This window comes from Calidris pugnax, unplaced genomic scaffold (genome assembly GCF_001431845.1).
Source record: "Calidris pugnax isolate Ruff unplaced genomic scaffold, ASM143184v1 scaffold81, whole genome shotgun sequence".
Lineage (NCBI taxonomy): Eukaryota > Metazoa > Chordata > Aves > Charadriiformes > Scolopacidae > Calidris > Calidris pugnax.
The window spans coordinates 3566458-3583532 of record NW_015090880.1 but is presented as its reverse complement, the minus strand read 5'-3'; the positions used below and the strand labels follow the sequence as shown (position 1 = coordinate 3583532).

The 17075-nt window shown below is 41.4% G+C and overlaps 1 protein-coding gene across 1 annotated transcript in view; it reads left to right on the top strand.

Moving 5' to 3' along the window:
* The window catches only part of CHL1 (cell adhesion molecule L1-like), a 97265-nt gene that overhangs the window by 29794 nt on the left and 50396 nt on the right, over positions 1–17075 (top strand). Inside the window, exons 2-6 of the mRNA XM_014946790.1 lie at positions 2435–2624; positions 4566–4671; positions 6386–6576; positions 15619–15741; positions 16853–17023. Of these exons, the coding sequence (XP_014802276.1) occupies positions 2534–2624; positions 4566–4671; positions 6386–6576; positions 15619–15741; positions 16853–17023 (682 nt within the window). The 5' untranslated portion in view covers positions 2435–2533. The remainder of the gene's footprint in view (positions 1–2434; positions 2625–4565; positions 4672–6385; positions 6577–15618; positions 15742–16852; positions 17024–17075) is intronic.

Here is a 17075-nt window from a genome sequence, read left to right as displayed (position 1 = left end):
TGGTCTCAGCTCCGCCGTTGGCATCCCGACACAGCCGGCTCTGGTCCCCGGAGCGGTCGGCAGCCGGGGGAAGAAGGCAGCTTTGCTCCCACTAACGCACCATCTGCAAGCAGCAACCCTGGTCAGGTTTTTATGAGCCTAAATTGCAATTGGGTGGCCGGAGGGTTTGCTGGCAGAGCATCTGTTTCACCGTCGATGACACAGATAGGTCTGGGACGGAGCGTCTGGCAGGACTGGGTGAGGCAGGGCAGGAGAGAGCCTGGTCCTTGAGGGGCTTGTGTGGCCATCAGGTGGCTGCTGTGTGGCTGTGGGTCATGTGTACCCCCCCAAACTGTGCTACAGCCCAGATTTTATTGAATTGAGGCTTGGAAAGGTCTGTTGCTCCCAAGTCAGAGCTAGGAGAAATCAAACTGAGGGAAATACTGACTGCCACAAAACAGGACTTACTGATGTTGCCTGATGTGCACCCAGATGTGACCTGGGGATGGCAGTTCACCCCACGGGTCCCTGTCCCCCCGTCCCCTCTGGTGCCCTTCTGCACTGTCTCCCTCTGCAGAGCCAGGCTCTAAGCAGATTAGTCAGCTTCTTCCATCAGCGAACACTCAGGGCCTGAGATACTTAGAAGACATCTGTTTTTTAGCCTCATTTCTAAACGAATGAGGCTTATGTGATTATAGTGTCTGTCTCTTGTCCCCTCCTTGGCCAATTTCAATCTTCAGCCAGGGATCGTGGTCTCAAAGATGTTAACTCCCAGAAAGTTTTCGTGAATTGGTGACCGAGTGAACAGAAATTATCCTGTTAATTCCTCTGGAGAAAGGGCCACAGCACAACCTGTTGCTCATCTCTGAGAGGGAATGTGCTGGGAGGGAAGTCTCTCTGCTTCGTGCCTGTGTTTTGTGGAGGTCCTGCAAACCAACCATCAGGAGCAAACCACCATGAACTGGCTAGATGGCTCAGTGCTGTCTCTGCTCCAGCTGCAGCCAGCTGTGCTGGGCCAGGGCGAGTATCCCCAGCATCCTGCCTGCCCCCAACATGCCAACTGCTCTCACTGATCCCAGGATTGCTTTTCTGATCTGAGGATTAACCGGGTTGTATGTGCAAAGATCCGGGAGCTGTGTGCAAGCCAGGCTTAGTCTGGAAATACATTGCCACGGTCACACAGCTCTGCTGGTGAACTCAGAGCTTGCTGGGCTGCCCCTGGGTTGCTCTTTACCTCCAGTGTAGTAGCCTTAGCTTGAAAATCGCTCTTGCAAATTACCTTGATGACTGATGTCTAAATTCCCTTGAGACTGATGTCCCTTAAGTGCTATGTGATAGGAGATGCACAGGTACAAAACATAGAATCATAGAATGGTCAGAGTTGGAAGGGACCTTCATACAGTTCCCATCCCCTGCCCTGGGCAGGGACACCTCCCACCAGACCAGGTTGCTCCAAGCCCCATCCAGCCTGGCCTTGAAACCCTCCAGGGATGGGGCAGCCACAGCTTCTCTGGGCAACCTGTTCCAGTGCCTCACCACCCTCACAGCAAAGAATTTCTTCCTGATAGCTTATCTAAATTTCCCCTCTTCCAGTTTAAAAGTGTTCCCCCTTGTCCTGTGGCTCTACTCCCTGATCAAGAGACTCTCCCCAACTTTCCTGTATCCCTTTTAGGGACTGGAAGGGGTTCTAAGGTGTCCCCTTCTCAGGTTGAACAAAATATATCTTATACTGGTTAATGTTTCACTGAGATATTGTGAATGATGCTGATGATTGAAATTCTCTGTACACCCACATTTGTAGAATTCTCTCTCCTTTACTCCTCTGTGAATTACATGTAAATGCTCATTAGAGCTGAGTATGTCTCCTTTTGGCAGCTGTCTCACATTTTTGCCTTGTAATGCAGAACCTAAGGATGTATAATGGGTTGTGTAAAACCTACATGTAGTAGTTCTGGGATCATGGAAGAAAAGCAAAGGTTCCACGTTCAGGTCCTTATTAATGAACTAAACTGGATTTTGCCCTTTTTTAAACATAAATGAAAGATAAAAGACATAAGAGATTTATGAACAAGGTCATTAGTGTACCAAATTTCTCTCATTAGAACTGTTACATTACTTTCCAACTTACACAACTCTCATTAGAAGAATTTATGAACTGGAATGATTACAAATATACAGTATTTTAAACCATCCGTACTTTTAATTGCAAAACAAAAAAGACCAATTATGCTTCTGTTCTCTAATGGATTTGTACTTTTGTGCATGCATTTTTTTGTTAGAAACTTAATAGAGGACTTTCCCAATGCCAGGGAGTGGGGAGAGAGGAGAGGAAATTATACCTCGTAGTGCAATTTGCAATTTAGCTGCAAATCCTGAAGCGTTGCTTTAATTTACTAACCTTGTTAGAACCAAGTTCATATTGCAAGCTAATGTGGCTGTTTCTTTTCCCCGCTAGACTTTCAATTTCACATCCTTACATCTGATTTGAAGTGACGGTGAGAGGAAGCATAAGGTATCTCTCATTCTGTTTGGACTCCTTGTTTACAGAAGAGTGATGGAGATGCTATTAAGCACAAAAGGGATCACCATATGCCTGTTTTTCTTTGTATTGAGTTTGGCAGCAGCTATTGAAATACCATTATCAGGTGAGTTGTAGCTATTTACTGAACACTTTGCAGGTTCGTTTTTGTATCCCTCTTTTTTTTTTTCTTTTTTTTTTTTCTTTTTTTTTTTTTTTATAAACCTTTCCCCGAAGAAAAAAAATATTAAATCCTACTTTTCAGTTGTTCCGTTTTGAATTTAATTCTCCCAGAACATGGCCTTTGGGAAATTCAGACGCGATAAGAACGCAATCTGCTTTGTTTGGACCTGTATAAACGTAGCAGTAAACTTGTCTGATAACATATAGCTGGTGTTTGTGATCCAGCAGGCTGCTTAGCTCCGAGGGTTTGGTTTTGTCCTACACATAAATTCCTCATTTTAGCTCTGGATCTCCCTGAAGCTTGTTTGATGTATGTATACCTTTACTTACTTGTCTTGCAACCTGCTGTTTGGGTCTGGAAAAGGAGCAGGTGTATGTCTCAGGGCGTACATTAGTCCCCAGAGAAGTATTTCCTACGCCTCATGTGCTGCCCTGGGGAGCACCTCCTTTATCCCTCCCTGCTTGTGATGCATTCAAACGGCCTGTTTTACACGGATGGTGTGGTTTCGGGAGACATGTAAAATATGGGATGAGGCTCATAGGGGACAATCCAATGAAAGCCAATGGGCCCCACCGCCTGGAGTCCAGCCCAGACCTCCCAAGCTTTGCATTTTTTCAACCATAAACGAACCGTAGGATTACAAACTACAGGGGTTTGGAGGTAGGGGGAAAGACACATAATGCAAAACTCAAGAATATTGGATTTTGAATGAATTATGGTGAGGATAAATAAATAACACGGGCCAGTTCCAGGGCATGGTGTGGACCTGCCATGAGCTGTTAGCACTCTGGAGTCTGCCAACACTCCTGGTTGCAAAGGAGAAGGCAATCAAGCAGGTTTACAGGATATTTTTCTAAAGCTATCCCAACTTGTTTAACAGCATCTGGAAGTAGAAGTTTTTTGGAGGAAGGTACCACAGTGGCTCATTGCGTTTAAATAAAGCAAAAGTGGAGCTGTGGCTATAAAGTGCAGGACAAAGTGTCTGGGCATTGACTGCTTTTATGTACCTACACAGGGGAGCCATCTAGCCCTTAATTTGTTTTAATGAAGCATTTTATATTTTAATAAAAAGGAATTATGTCTGATCAGTGAAGCTGGTGGGTTTGGAAGTGTTTGGCTTTGAGACCACACGGTATGGCAAGGCACCATGTTTCGCTCCAGCTTTGAGCTTCCTGGACTTAAAAGAGAAACAAAAGAGGATGTTAATTTTCTTCCTGGCTGTTTATAACAATGGGATGATCCTATTATCCCCAGCTCCACTGCGGGGAGCATTCTCCCTTGTGTGGCTCTCTTACACAGGCATTTGCAACCCTTAAAAAAAAAAAGAAGTTAGTGAAACATCATTGCGTGACCGTGTGACTGGTAATGGCTCTTCCCATCCTCTACCCTGCAGGGGGTATTAAGTCATCTTTGCAGTCCATGGATTTCCTGGCAATTTTATCCAGGATAGAGATGGCAGTTTGCTACGTCATGTGTGTGTATCTGTGTCTGCATTAAAAAGCCAGTTATTGACTTCATCGCTGAATAAATTTACCAGTCCACACACCCGTGCTTTGGCTGTAGCTTTAGCATGGCCCTAGCTCTCCCCTGCCCATGATGGGTTGGTCATACATGGAAGCATGGGCTGGTGATGCCCCTGAGTGGCTGGTGAACATAGTGCTGTCAAGGTTTCCTCTGGCTGCTGAGGCCATGAAGGTCTTCAGCTTTAGGAGCAGAGAGTATTGTCAGTGCCAGGAAGATGATGATGACCATCTCTTCTTTTTAAGGCAAGCCTCACTTTTTGCACGCATAAGGCAATCCTGACGTTGTCCCTTTTGAAGAAAGGACCTGAGTTGTTCAGTTCTGCTTGAAGGGAGTTTTAACCCAATACCTCTTTGTGTTCAGTTGCACAGCTTCCAACAATCACGGAGCAGTCTCACACCCAAGTTGCGTACCCTTTTGATGAGGACTTTACGATTAAATGTGAAGCCCGAGGAAACCCACAGCCCACGTGAGTACTGCTTTCCCCTGGAGAAGCATGGTGAAATAGAGCTAGCTTTTGGCCTTTGCCAAACATTGTTCTATTTTTGAGAAGAGGAAAAATGGCTGATGTACCGTAACCCCTCATCATTGCAAGGAGAGGTTAAGGTTTGGGTTTCCATTTAGGCCATTCAGCTTTTGTTGTTCAATCACATCCACTCACTCTGAACAGATATCAACGTGCCTTTTTGTTGCAGGGAGATGTTCTGTTTCTCTAGCACGTGCTGAGTTCACCCCATGATTTAAAAGAGCTTGTCTGAGCTGTGCTGCAAAAGATAGGAGGTGTGTAATGGTAATCAAAGAGTCCCAGCTGTTCTTCTGCCTTTTTAGCAACCCTAAAAACACCAAGCACATTAAACCATGTATTCAGAGATCACATTTGCATTTTATCAGATACCTTGTCTGTACCTGACATCATTATTGCTGTGGTGATGTTACAAATGTACACATATAGAGTTATTCAAATAAATATCCAAAGATAAGCTTTATGTATTTTACACCAACGTAAAAAGGAAAAAGATTTTTAATGAAAATGCGATTAACAAAAATGTAATAATAACATAGTGAAAACTCTTGTGAGACTTTCTCCGCTGGATGGTGTTTGGGCTAAATTAATCTCTTGTTTGCATGTTATTTTTACTCTGTAATCCTTCCTTTCCTTTTTTCTATACAACACAATTTAAACTTGCTTTAAAAAGGCAGGTTTTATTTTTGTATCAAGATGTTTTGATCATTTTAACTGAGCTTTTGAAAAGTTTTGTGGTATAACTAAGTGTATGTGATAGTGCTGGTTAGGCAGTAGGAACCCATATTCCCCTCCAAGGGTTGCAAAACAGTTTTACCAATGCTAGTGAAGTGCCAAAATATACATTTCTTTTCACTTATTCTCTTAAAACATTACAAAATACTGAAAAAAATACTTGAGTGAAGTGCCAAAATATACATTTCTTTTCATTTATTCTCTTAAAACATTTCAAAATAATGAAAAATTACATTATACTGTAATTTCCATCTGTCTCTGATTTTGAATCAGTTTAGCCAAATTTTGGGCCGACACTTGCAAATACATAAGCTATGAGCAATGTTTTTGAATCAGTTTAGCCAAATTTTGGGCCAACTGACACTTCCAGATACATAAACTACGACCAATACTTCAGCACTCATCAAAATCACACCCCGTTAGCATCAAAATTACAAGTTTTGATTCTTGATTCTTGTAGTGAAACAAGGAGAAATTACGTCAGGTAATCTCCTGGATTTCTCCTGGGTTCAACCATGGTGTTTCCTGTAGATGGTATGAACATCTGTCAATCCTTGCCCATCAAAAGTACCAGCTCTCCTTCAGATACAGGTTTATCGCAAAGCTCTAGTTCCTTTCACTGCGTGACTCTGACTTTCACAGATGGTCTTTCTCATTTTTTGTCCTTGCCTTAAGCTTAGTATTCTTATTTCATGTCACAGTTGATTATCCAAAAGTAGAGTGTCCAACAGGAGCGACATGCCCACCAGCTAACACAAGTTATAGTAGCACAGTGGTCATTTTACCATCCAACTCTCTCCTCTTATTTCAAGCTTTTCCTTTTAGTTTAACGGTGCATTATTGGACCCATATTTACCACTGGGTTTGTACCATAGTGCTCTCTGTTCCATGCCCTGTCCTTGGTAACACTTGCATTATTTTCCAGCTTCAACTGGACTAAAGATGGAAAACCGTTTGATTTATTATCTGACCCGAGGATAGTTACATCTAACAACTCTGGAACATTTGTGATTCAAAACCGTGGAATCATCACCAATTTTCAAGGGAAATATCGTTGCTACGCATCCAATGTGCTGGGAACTGCCATGTCAGAAGAAATTGAGCTAATTGTTCCAAGTAAGGACTTTGATTTTGTTTTGTTTTTAAGGTGAAGACTGTCCTTCCTCAAATTAAATGGGAAAGAACTAGTTACTAAGGAGGTGAATGGTAAAACATGCACTGTTTGTTATTCAGTGAATATTGGAAGGGAAAAAAAAAATCTGTGTTCTCCTTGGAATTATTTCATTTCATTCCTGGTTTTGACAGAAATGAAAGCTGAATGCAGGATTTCAGACAATACCCCTGGACTATCAAGTTCTTACAGGTTTCCAAGTGCCAAACCTGACACTCCTTAACAACTTTAATATAAAGGCAACTGGGTAAATAATGTATGTGTTTTCCTAGACATATTAATTTGAAAAACATTTATTGTTCACTCTTTCTTTCTGAGTATCATCTGCCCCACTTTGCCCCTAGACGACAGGTTAGTGGGTAAAGTAGTATAAGATTTTTAATAGCCATTTAGGGAGAGCTGAATGTTCAATGACAGAAAATTATTATCTGCTTTGACTTGACTATTTAAATGCTTTTATAAAGCACTTGCTCTGCCTCTGCCATAAAACCCAGAAGAATTATTTTCTGACTTGTATTTGCTTAGAGCCACTCTTTGCTCTTCAGATGCTTTCTCTTCTAATATTTTTCTCTTTCTGTAAAGAAGAAAGCATAAATATTGATGAGAGTTGTAGTCTGGCAAATTCTCTACCTAATCTGGACAGAGAGAATTTGTGAGCTGATGCCAACACATAATGAAAATACAGAAATTAAAATATTTGGAGTGATAAAGCAAATAGCAGAAAAAATGGCAGAGTAGCTATCTGAACTGCAGTACAGGTATTGAAAGATATTAGCTATTCATGAAAGCTAGAAATAATGGCCTAGATCATGAAATAGTTTTAGAAATATATTAAAAATGAATGGGCAATAAAGGAATAGGAAGAAATTGTCAGAGAAAACAAAATTTTTTTGAGTCACATCACTTTGGGGAAGTGTTGGAAAAGATACTTTGTGAGCTTGGGAAAAGTCCTGAGTTAGAGTGATTAGTTCTCTCTAATAGTGGAGACATTTATTTGATAAAGAACTAGGAATCATGTGATGCTTTCACTTGCCAAACATTCCTTGGAAAGCAAATGCTGTTAAGAGTCATAAGGCTGTAATATTTCAGCTTGGCAACTGTGACTGAGTGCCCAGAAATTGGGAGGACAATAAGGTCTCCATTTCAGAGCAAGGAACATGAAATCAGAAGCTGAGGGAAGGATGGGAGAAATAGCAGTTTAGTACTGCAAAATAGCAACCCATGCAAATGTTCAAAAGCTGAAGGGGAAGTGATCAAATCAACTGTGAGTTCATTAGTCTGATGTCAGTAGCATTCAGGGTTTGGTATAATACAGGGAACATAATAAAGTCCTGGAACTGAATGAAAAATAAGCTCCAAAATATACAGAAAATTACTGATTCTAGAACTATGTTCTTCCATCATTAGCCCAAAGAGCAGAGGGGGAAATGGGTGATTTTAAGGACCAGGTTTGTAAAAGTGGGATGAAGTTCACTGATGCAAACTTCCAGGTCCTTATTAGAACAACATTGATACAACTGGCTTTGTACCAATACATTTAAGCACTTGTAGTTTGGAAGTAATGTAGGAAGATGAAGACACAATTGGTCATAAATTTAGAATCAGAACATATGAAATGAGAAGATGAAAATTTGAGGCAGAATCTTCCTAGTGGCAGTAGAAAGGACAAGGCTCCACATGAGAACACAAAGCAGACTGTGTGATGTGGTCAAGTGGCATAGAAGAGAATCAACAGTGCAGTGGAGGGTTTTTTTTCAGGCTAGATCCTGCATTTCCAAGTTCCTACAATATTTTGTTATCAGGGGATCTGAAAGGAACTGGGCACATGTGGAATTGGTACATCCACATGGCAAGGGATATCTCCACCATCTTCTCAGCCTTTGCAGTGATAAGAGATGGCCACCTAGCTACAAAAGCTAGCAGCCCAGTCCAGATGAAACAGGCTATGAGAAACACGCATATTAATTTCTGTCATGTTTTTATCATAGGAAATAATCCTGAGAAGTATTTAAGGCATAAGCCAGGGTGGGAGAGTCATGGCACTGTGGTCACATTGGAAATAAGACATCTCTGGGGGTGGGAGAGTTCCTGGAAGAGGGCTGCTAAGGATGCCATGTACATGTGTTGTTACGAGTGCGCCTCAAGAAAGACAGGATTTGTTTTGCTTCTAGCTAGTTTTATGGATTTTCTTTCCTTGCTAAATATATTTCACGTTCAACTGTATTGCAAAGTATTCCCACATGTGGTAGCTTGGTGTTTGGTGAGGAATTACCAATATTACATGTATTGCTATATGGTTGCTACTGACTTGGAGTTGCTTTAAGGGAATAGCATTCCTTTGCAGAGGATAACTGCACTAAGTTTTTGTTAAGGGAATAGCATTCCTTTGCAGAGGATAACTGCACGACGTTTTTGGACAGTAAGTCAAAGTTTAATGAATGAATGCTGTAAGTTGGCTCCACAGGTAGAACAGAGCAGCTGGTGGCAACTGGAGTTTCAGGCAGGAACAGGAGAGTGATGCAGTTACTCAGAGCTTTAGGTAGGACATAATTATTCACTTTGGAGTCTGGCCAGGGCAGTGGGGTTAAAACGACTTCTCTTAAGCAAAGTGTCTCAGACTCATTAATTTTCAGAGGAGTTCAAGACCTGTGTCATATTTCCATGAACGTGTAGCCCCTCCACGAGCAGAATATTCTGACACTCTATTGCTACTGAAGTAAAAAAGATATTTAAAAAGGAAAACAAGAATGAGTTGATGTCTGTATTGGGATTATTGAGTATATACTCAGAGCAGATAATTTCTGCTTTTAATGAAAAGTTGTCTATACTAGCATGAATAGAGAGATATTAAATATATTGGGGGAACCTAGCAACAAATTAATCAAGAAGTTGCAAACATGGTTGTTACCAAATATGACAGGAATTTTAGTGCTAATACATGCAAAGTCCTAAATCCAGAAAATAAATAAATAGTACAGATAATATATTAGAGGGATTTACCCAACTCCCACACCTTTTAAGGCACATTTGCTTTTATTCATACTCTTCCATCATAAATTCTTTCATTTAATGGTGTGATGTGGATGCTGCAAATTCAATCAGGATTCAGAGAGTAATAGAAGACACCTCTGATTTTCTAAAGTGCTGGATAGTTTACAACTGTGCTCGAGTGAAAGAGAGCTGCTGGTGCACAGATCCGCTGTAAATAAGGCAATCACTGACACAGAAGAGTTTGGGATAAATTACCTCTATTCACCCTCAAGTTTCGAAGCAGAGACTGGTACATGTGAGATCACTACATGCATTCATGATAATGATGCAGAGGTGGCAGTGCTTTGCCAGCTGTATTCAACTGAAACGTAAGCTACTTGGCAAGTCACTATGCCAATGAAGTGAAGAAAAACCCAGCAAGTCAGACTAGGCCAGTTCTTTTAATAAATTACATTTGCACTGCAGAAGGAGAACACTGGGTCTGTAAGGAAAGTAAGGTTGCTGCTGAAAAGGGGAACAAAAGGCTGTTTACTCACAGTAGTCATTCCAGGAAAGCAATAGAAATGTCAGCAGAAACGATCATTAAATCTCACCTACACAATGAAAATACCACACCTCCCCTATATATGCTGACATTAAGGAGAGTGGGGAAGAATGGGGTCTGAGGAGCTCTATATGTTTGCATCATTTATGAAGTCCAGGTTGTTACAAGATACGTGCAGCATGAAAATGAATTTAAATGGTGAGAACACAGACCTCAACTACCCTCCTCCTGTATTTAGGGAATCTGTTGCTTGAGTTACTGAGTAGGCCCAATGCCAGAGGAAGAAGTAGTACAGTTTAAACTTCTTTAATTAACTGTAGTGTAAAAGACTCTTCATGGTAGACTGCATTGAGATTTATGCTCAGAGTGGGGAAGAATGGGGTCTGAGGAGCTCTATATGTTTGCATCATTTATGAAGTCCAGGTTGTTACAAGATACGTGCAGCATGAAAATGAATTTAAATGGTGAGAACACAGACCTCAACTACCCTCCTCCTGTATTTAGGGAATCTGTTGCTTGAGTTACTGAGTAGGCCCAATGCCAGAGGAAGGAGAAGTAGTACAGTTTAAACTTCTTTAATTAACTGTAGTGTGAAAGACTCTTCATGGTAGACTGTGTTGAGATTTATGCTCAGTATTTCTAAAGCTGCTGCTCCAAAAGACGGAAGGTCTGAGGATGGAAACGGCGCCTACACATAAAATTGTCCAGTGACAGGCTGTGCTATGCCAGTGATGTCAGTCCTAGGATTCCCAAAGAAAGCAAAACCTGTGTTAGGGTTAAAAAAATCAGCCAGGTGTGAATATTGTGAAATCATTAAAAGATACCAAGCCGACACTAAAATAGGAGGTATCAGTAACATGCTTTGTGAAGGTGTTCAGTGTAGCCTTTATGGAAGAGAAAAAAACAGAAGGTAACTCACTAAGACTTTGCAGATAGTGCACATAAAAGTTAAATCTCTTACCTTCTAAACCAGTGTCCTACACTTTTGATGACTTTTCTGGCCATCTAAATCATGGGATCGCTCTGATGGTTGCCAGTGACCGTTGTTTTGGAAAGGGTGATAAGAGTTTTACACAGAAAAAAGCCTGTCTCAGATTCCAGCATAAAAGCTTCTTTGAGAGCAAGAGAACTGACAGCCACGTTCTTCCTGACAGCCAGACTTTCCTAACTTTTTCAATTTAATGCAGCAATTAAATAATCCATAAATAAGCAGGCTCATATCTCATTGCAGTTCAAAGGCTGCAATGAAAATTACAGATTTAAGTACTGCTTATACTACATGGATGAGAATATCAATTGACACAGTGAGATGAGCACTGGAAGCTGCCCAAGCTGTATTCAGTGCAACTCCTGGGATGGGTGACTGTAAGTCACGTTTCAGATTCTTTGATGTGTTGGGCTGTTCGCTGCACAAGATATAAATCTGTATAATGAATCAGTCAGCTACTAATTAAAGTGTCTGAGGAGCTGGGCATTTCGAGGATATAGAATTTTCTTGACTACTTCAACTTTCCCTCACTCTTACATTCTTTAAGTATTTATTTGCATGGAAGAGCTCAAGACTATCCATGATAAGCCAGGCTATGCATCCATCCAGACCAGGACACATCTCCAGCAGCATCCACAGAGACATAAAAACAGACTGGGTGTATAGTGAAGTTTTCCTACAACAGTTTTGCCATATATTCATTATTTGCTGGCTTACCATAATGAGTTGATCCCATTTTACTCCAGGTACTGGTGGAAAGCAGGCACAGGGGTCTCAAGGCCTTCTACAGTTATCTGGAGAAACCCTTTTCCTTCAGTTCAATTTCTCAACACGTTACCCAGAAACATGTAAAATATCAGATCAAATGGGCTCCTTCCTCATATAAATGGGTATAAATTGCCATAATCAATACATTTATAGTTGTGTGGAGTCACTGTAGTCAGCGATAGGACAAGAACTAAGCTGTAGGACAAAGTGTGTTCGTAGGTACTGAGTAATCTGAAGCAATCCTGCTGGGGACTGGAGTACCCCAAGTCTGGTTGCTATATTTTGGGATCTATGCTGCTAAACTCAAATTTAGAGTCAATTCAGATTGTATATTGCATTGTATTGGTCTCCCTCCTGTTTGCTTTTAGTTGAGATAGTGCATTTTCTGACCAGATGAGAAGTAGGAGGGAGTAACCCAGCCTCTTGTCTGAAATTTCTCTCATCCGACCTAATTTACCAGTGGTATTTCAACCTAATCTCGAGTACAGTTCGGTCATTAAACTTTGAATCACCCCAGGGATTAAACAGAGCCCTGGTTCCTTGCACAAATGACTCGGTGCACCGATAATCTCCCATTTCCATGGCTGACACACTGTCAGAGCGCTGTAATTCTGGGTTTTTTTGAGCACTGTACGGCATTCACCGTGCAGCCTTGTCAGGAAATAATATTTGGGCAGCGAAGCCTTTCCCGAGACTGTTTTGAGAGCTTTATGTGTCACGGTGGGCTTTTAGAAGATGTCTCCGTAACGGAAGGCAGGTGTGCAGTTTTTCATCTTCCCTCTGGCTGTTTCATACACGCCACTTGATTGCTGGTGTCGCGAGAGCCATCCTGCTGGCACTTCAGCAGGCCTTTCTCACAGTCATTAAATAATGTTGTTCTCCCCTGTGTTATGGATATGTGAGAGGTAGCACTCGGAGCTACGCTGCATTCTCTGTCCCTTCTCATTACATCCGCGTGTGGGGAATTGCATGAAAGATTGACATGACAGTTTTAATGGTATCGCTGCAAAAAGATCAATTGGTTGTAAATTCTACAGTCTCCATGTGCTGCATTGATAACTCCGTACAGTATTAAACGCTTGCATGACACAATTAATCTTGTATGATACTTCTGAGCTTAATTCAGCTGTGATAGTTTCTGTGATCAGCCACAAATCAGTAGTGATTGATTCTGAAATATCCACTAATTAAAACAGAGGAACACTGCAAAAAAAAAATAAATATATATATATTGCCTACATATACATGCTGAAGACAAATGTGCAAGAGCCAAAGTCTAGTGTGATATTAGCTTCTTAGTTTTAATAAATCTCCTCATGCAGAATTCAGAAGCAGATATTTTTCTAGTCTTTGAGACTGATGGGACCCCAGCAAGAAAATAGGCTTGTCAGAAGGTTTGTCTCAGGAATTTATCATGAAAGTTGAGTTTTTCTCTCTTGCAAATCTTCAAGGGTTCAAAACACTCAAAGTTATGCATTGAGGGGAAAATGGAAGTTTTCCATGTTTTTCACTATGAACAAAAGTGAAAGAAAACAGCACGGAGGAACCCAGAAGCCCTGGCTGCCTGTAGTTCAAACACTTGTTAGAGATGGAGGACACGGGGGTTCAGTTGCTGCTTCCCCCATTGCAGACCCAAGGCAGAGGTCTGGGCCATGCGTTGAAGATAAATGCCTGTGCTGCCAGCTAATGACACCAAGACCATGATTTTTCACTGTCTCCTGGTGGGACTGACTATATTCTTTTGTATAATTCTGTAATTGCTGGCTACAGAAATTGACTGAGAAGACCAGTGGTTATGGCACCCACCTAGGATATTGGAGACCCAGATTTAGTTGTGCCAAATGAGCCAGAAAATGGGTTTGAACAAGGGTTTCCAATGTCCTAGATGAGTGATCTCACTATTAGTCTGTGTGCTGGTCCCCTTGGTTTAGTCAGAAATCTCTAATCCTTCACCTGATCCAGCTTTCTTAGAGTTTTGTTGAGAATGATGTGCTTTTGGGAATAAGTAAGCTTTAGATCAACAAATTGGCTTTTTCCTACTGGAAAGTGTTCTACTTCTCCGGCAGTCAGCAGATGTATTTTCCAGGGCTCAAAGACTATAGGTTATTGAATGTACTGGATTTGAAAATATAATTCCCTTTGTTATCTGAAATTTCACCTACAGGGTGGGTAATGCTCATTAGCTCCACTTTGCCTCTCCTAAGAATTCATAATGTGTTAATAATCCTGCTGGAGATAAAAATCTATGCACAATCTGCATTCAGGCAATCAGCATTACAGTGGTTGTTTCTTTTTATGTTTACTAATCCCACAATGTACAAAGTCTTCTCAGGGGCCTGACCCTGCATTTCTCACCCGCCTCCTTTGGTTTGACTCCTGCAATGTGACACTGCAGCTATCCTGGGGAGCCACCAGTGTTTTAAATTGTTTATTCACTATCAGACTTCCCTGTTATGACTTGAACATCGAGATGGCAGTGTTTGCTGTGCCAGTTTATTCTGCTCAGCAAGGATGCTTTCATTCCTTTGCTCTTTAATTGCTGTTAATTTTGCTGTTTAATGCAGTTGCCTGAACTGAAACTTTCGCTAGTTTGAACTTGCCTTGAAATGAAAGCAGAAGACAGCGTCCGCCCTGAAACTGCCTTAGCTAAATTCGTTTAAGGAGTGGTTACATTTTGCAGACTGATTTCTCTGCAGTAATCTCAGAGCTGCAGCCTCCCAGCCCTGGGTTTGGTGTGGGCTCCAGCCCAGCTCTGCTTCCCCTCTTCTTGGATGGGCTCCGGAGGCATTTTGGGCTGCCAAGGCTGGCCAGGATGCCCAGGTTTGCCAAACCTGGTTCAGGTTTTGAACAGTCTGCTGGCATCAGTGCCGATGCTCTGGGTGATTAAACAAGTCCTTGATCCCTTCATTATTTAATCTATATTAAAGCCCAAATCGTGCAGCCCATGTGCAGCCCTGAGTGTCCTCCTGTGCACGTTCTGCCGCAGCATCCTGAAGGACAAGCTTGCTGAGAACGTCTGCAGCTCTGCACAGCAGAGGTTTTACCCCCGAGGGGATGAGGAGGCAATGCAGTCTTTAAACCAGACTTCAGCTTCATCCAGTTCTGGGGACGGATAAGAATTGGGACAGCTCCAGGCACAAGGCGGAATAGCTGCCTCATGTCTATCCTCACCTGCATTGACTTGCTGTGGCTTCTTGGGAAGTACTTTTTAGCCAAGATTTCCCAGAACTTACTGCACTCCCAGACTGGTTTCTGATCTCCCAGGAGTACCCTGGGACCCATTGGTGCACAGTCCTCTACTCCCGTCTTAGCCTCAGGCTGTTGTTCTGTGTGGCTTTAAGTTGTCCCTTCCAGACAGCACAGAGGAGCTACAGAAAGTGTTTAAAAATAAATGCATTAAAATAAGGCCTAAGCAAAGCTCCTGGACAAGTGTTAAACATCACCTTTCGGTTGCCTGGCTTTCAATACAACAGGTTGGACACTTCATGAATGAGGAATGCTAGCAGAGATTTCATACTCATAGTAAAATGCATTATTACTCTATATCACTTTGTAAATAATAGTAGTAACTAAAGGCAGAGAATGCAAAGGATGGTGTTAAGGTAAAAATTTTATTAAGAACTATATTAAGAAGGAAGCAAAGGGCAAAATTGCAAAAGGTAGCAATAAAATAGAAACTTCCTTGCTTTTCTACAGGTGTACCAAAATTCCCCAAAGAAAAAATTGAGCCCCTTGATGTGGAGCATGGTGATTCTGTGATTTTGCACTGTAACCCCCCAAAAGGCATCCCACCTTTGCATATCTATTGGATGAATATTGGTGAGTAAACAATTTTTACACAATTCATGTGAGGAAACTCAAAACATTTGTCTTCCAGAGCAGTTTCATTACAGATTCATAATTGATGAGAATGGTAATTGTGCAAGTGCTTAGGAAAAAGATCTGGATATTGAAAAACAAAATTGAAAAATGGAGAATGGAGATATGTTTTTACATAACACAAAGTTAAATTGTAAAGTGTGTTGACACAACACATGATTAAACATGAGATATCAGAAAGCTTACATATCAGGAAATGAGTCTACCAGTAATGAGGACTACTGCATTTACAGCAGAGAGGATAAAATGCATCAATATATTATTTCGATCATCACTATTTTCCTCTTTTCATAAACTAATGGTTGATTTATGATACTAAGGAAAAAAATAATCTGTCAGGTATGTATAATTAATTCCTTGCGGGTTTCTGTCGTGTTGTTCTTCAGCTGTGTGTTCTGCAGGGGTTTCTGGCTCTTGGGAGGCAGAGTAACTGTGGTTACCTCCATGACATGACAGGTTGGTTTCTGATGCTGACCAAGAACTTGCAGAGACAGGGTGCCAGATGAAACCTCTGATCTTATACGGCAGCCTCTCGACTCCTGACACACGTATTTAGCACAGACCTGTGTTTGGCTGCATCAAGAAGGAGACAGTGCAGCAGCCGTAGTTCATCCCAACACTCCCCTGCTTTAATCTGTATCTACAGAAAAGCCAAGTGCTCGGGAGACTGGCCGTGGGGGACATCTGTAAATGGTGACCTCCATGTCATCATTACAGGCCTTTTTATCAGGGAGAGGTGCTGGAAATTGCCTTTGACCAGAACAGAAACTTTGCACTGAGTATTTCTAATTATCAATATTTTTCTTATGTATAAACATATTATTATACATCAAAAATATTTATCATCCATTATAATATTGGTATATTGATATATAATATCATCCATTGAATATTGGTAAATAACCCATTGGTTATGCTGGGTCTTCTGCTTCTTTCTTGTCAAAGTTACATTCTCTATCTGGAAGCCAACATATGACAGGAGAGCATTAGTAGTCATATTGGTGAAACAGCTCTGTATCATTACCATATCATAATTATTTTTTCTTGCTAGATTTGCAGCACATTCCGCAAGATGAAAGGGTCTCCATGAGCCTTAAGGGAGATCTCTACTTTGCAAACGTGGAAGAAAATGACAGTCGAAGTGATTATTGTTGCTTTGCAGCGTTTCCAAGACTGAGGACGATTGTTCAGAAAATGCCAATGACGCTGAAGGTTTCCCGTTGTAAGTCTGTGGATGAGCAGTTTCTTGGTTTCTGTTGGTTTGTTTTTTTCTC